Source organism: Alexandromys fortis, unplaced genomic scaffold (genome assembly GCF_014885135.2).
Source record: "Alexandromys fortis isolate MF-2015 unplaced genomic scaffold, M_Fortis_MF-2015_v1.1 scaffold_814, whole genome shotgun sequence".
Taxonomy (NCBI): Eukaryota; Metazoa; Chordata; class Mammalia; order Rodentia; family Cricetidae; genus Alexandromys; species Alexandromys fortis.
The window spans coordinates 27,615-28,374 of NW_026068683.1; the positions used below are offsets into that span (position 1 = coordinate 27,615).

At 42.9% G+C, this 760-nt stretch overlaps 1 protein-coding gene across 1 annotated transcript in view; it reads left to right on the forward strand.

Moving 5' to 3' along the window:
- LOC126496008 (X-linked retinitis pigmentosa GTPase regulator-like) overlaps positions 1 to 754 on the forward strand; it is a gene marked incomplete at its 5' end in the record, with an annotated part of 28,365 nt that extends 27,611 nt beyond the window's left edge. Inside the window, one exon of the mRNA XM_050133591.1 lies at positions 326 to 754. Coding sequence (XP_049989548.1) covers positions 326 to 480 — 155 coding nt within the window. The remainder of the gene's footprint in view (positions 1 to 325) is intronic.
- Between the last annotated feature and the right edge of the window lie 6 nt (positions 755 to 760).

Below are 760 nucleotides of genomic sequence, written 5' to 3' on the forward strand. Positions count from 1 at the left end.
GAAATGTAGTCTCTGACGGCCACGGACACACAGAGGACTGTGGGAAATGTAGTCTCTGACGGCCACGGACACACAGAGGACTGTGGGAAATGTAGTCTCTGATGGCCACAATCACAAAGGACTGCGGGAAATGTAGTCTCTGATGGCCACAATCACAGAGGACTGTGGGAAATGTAGTCTCTGAGGGCCACGGACACACAAAGGACTGTGGGAAATGTAGTCTCTGATGGCCACAGACAAATTTCCTGCAAACATGGAGGAGACGCTGCTTTCTCTTCAGGGAGGATATTTTTTATTGTATTTGTATTTTTTACATATATTGTAGGGCACCTGTGTGGCCGTGTGAAGAGCATTTCCTCAGAAATCCTGGGAGGCGGCGAAGCCGTAAGCAGACCCAAGAAGGTGAGTGAAAGGAGTTTTGCGTGCAATATTCTCATTGTTACATTTATTTATTTATTTATTATGTGTACAGTATTCTAATTCTTTTTTGATTCATTAATCATGCATGCAAATATTCTAATTTCTACATTTATTCATTTATCGTGCATGCAATATTCTAATTTCTATATTTATTTATTGATCGTGTGCCACGGACCGTCCCTCCCGGAGACCACTATCCACGGGAGACCAGGGTGAAGGATAGGATAGTCAGGATACGATGCAAGGGAAATGACAGACAGACACACTGTGTCGTGAAAATCTGCTGCGATTTTACTTCTGCAAAGCTTCAGTTTTTGTACAAAACAGATCAAAGAACTTG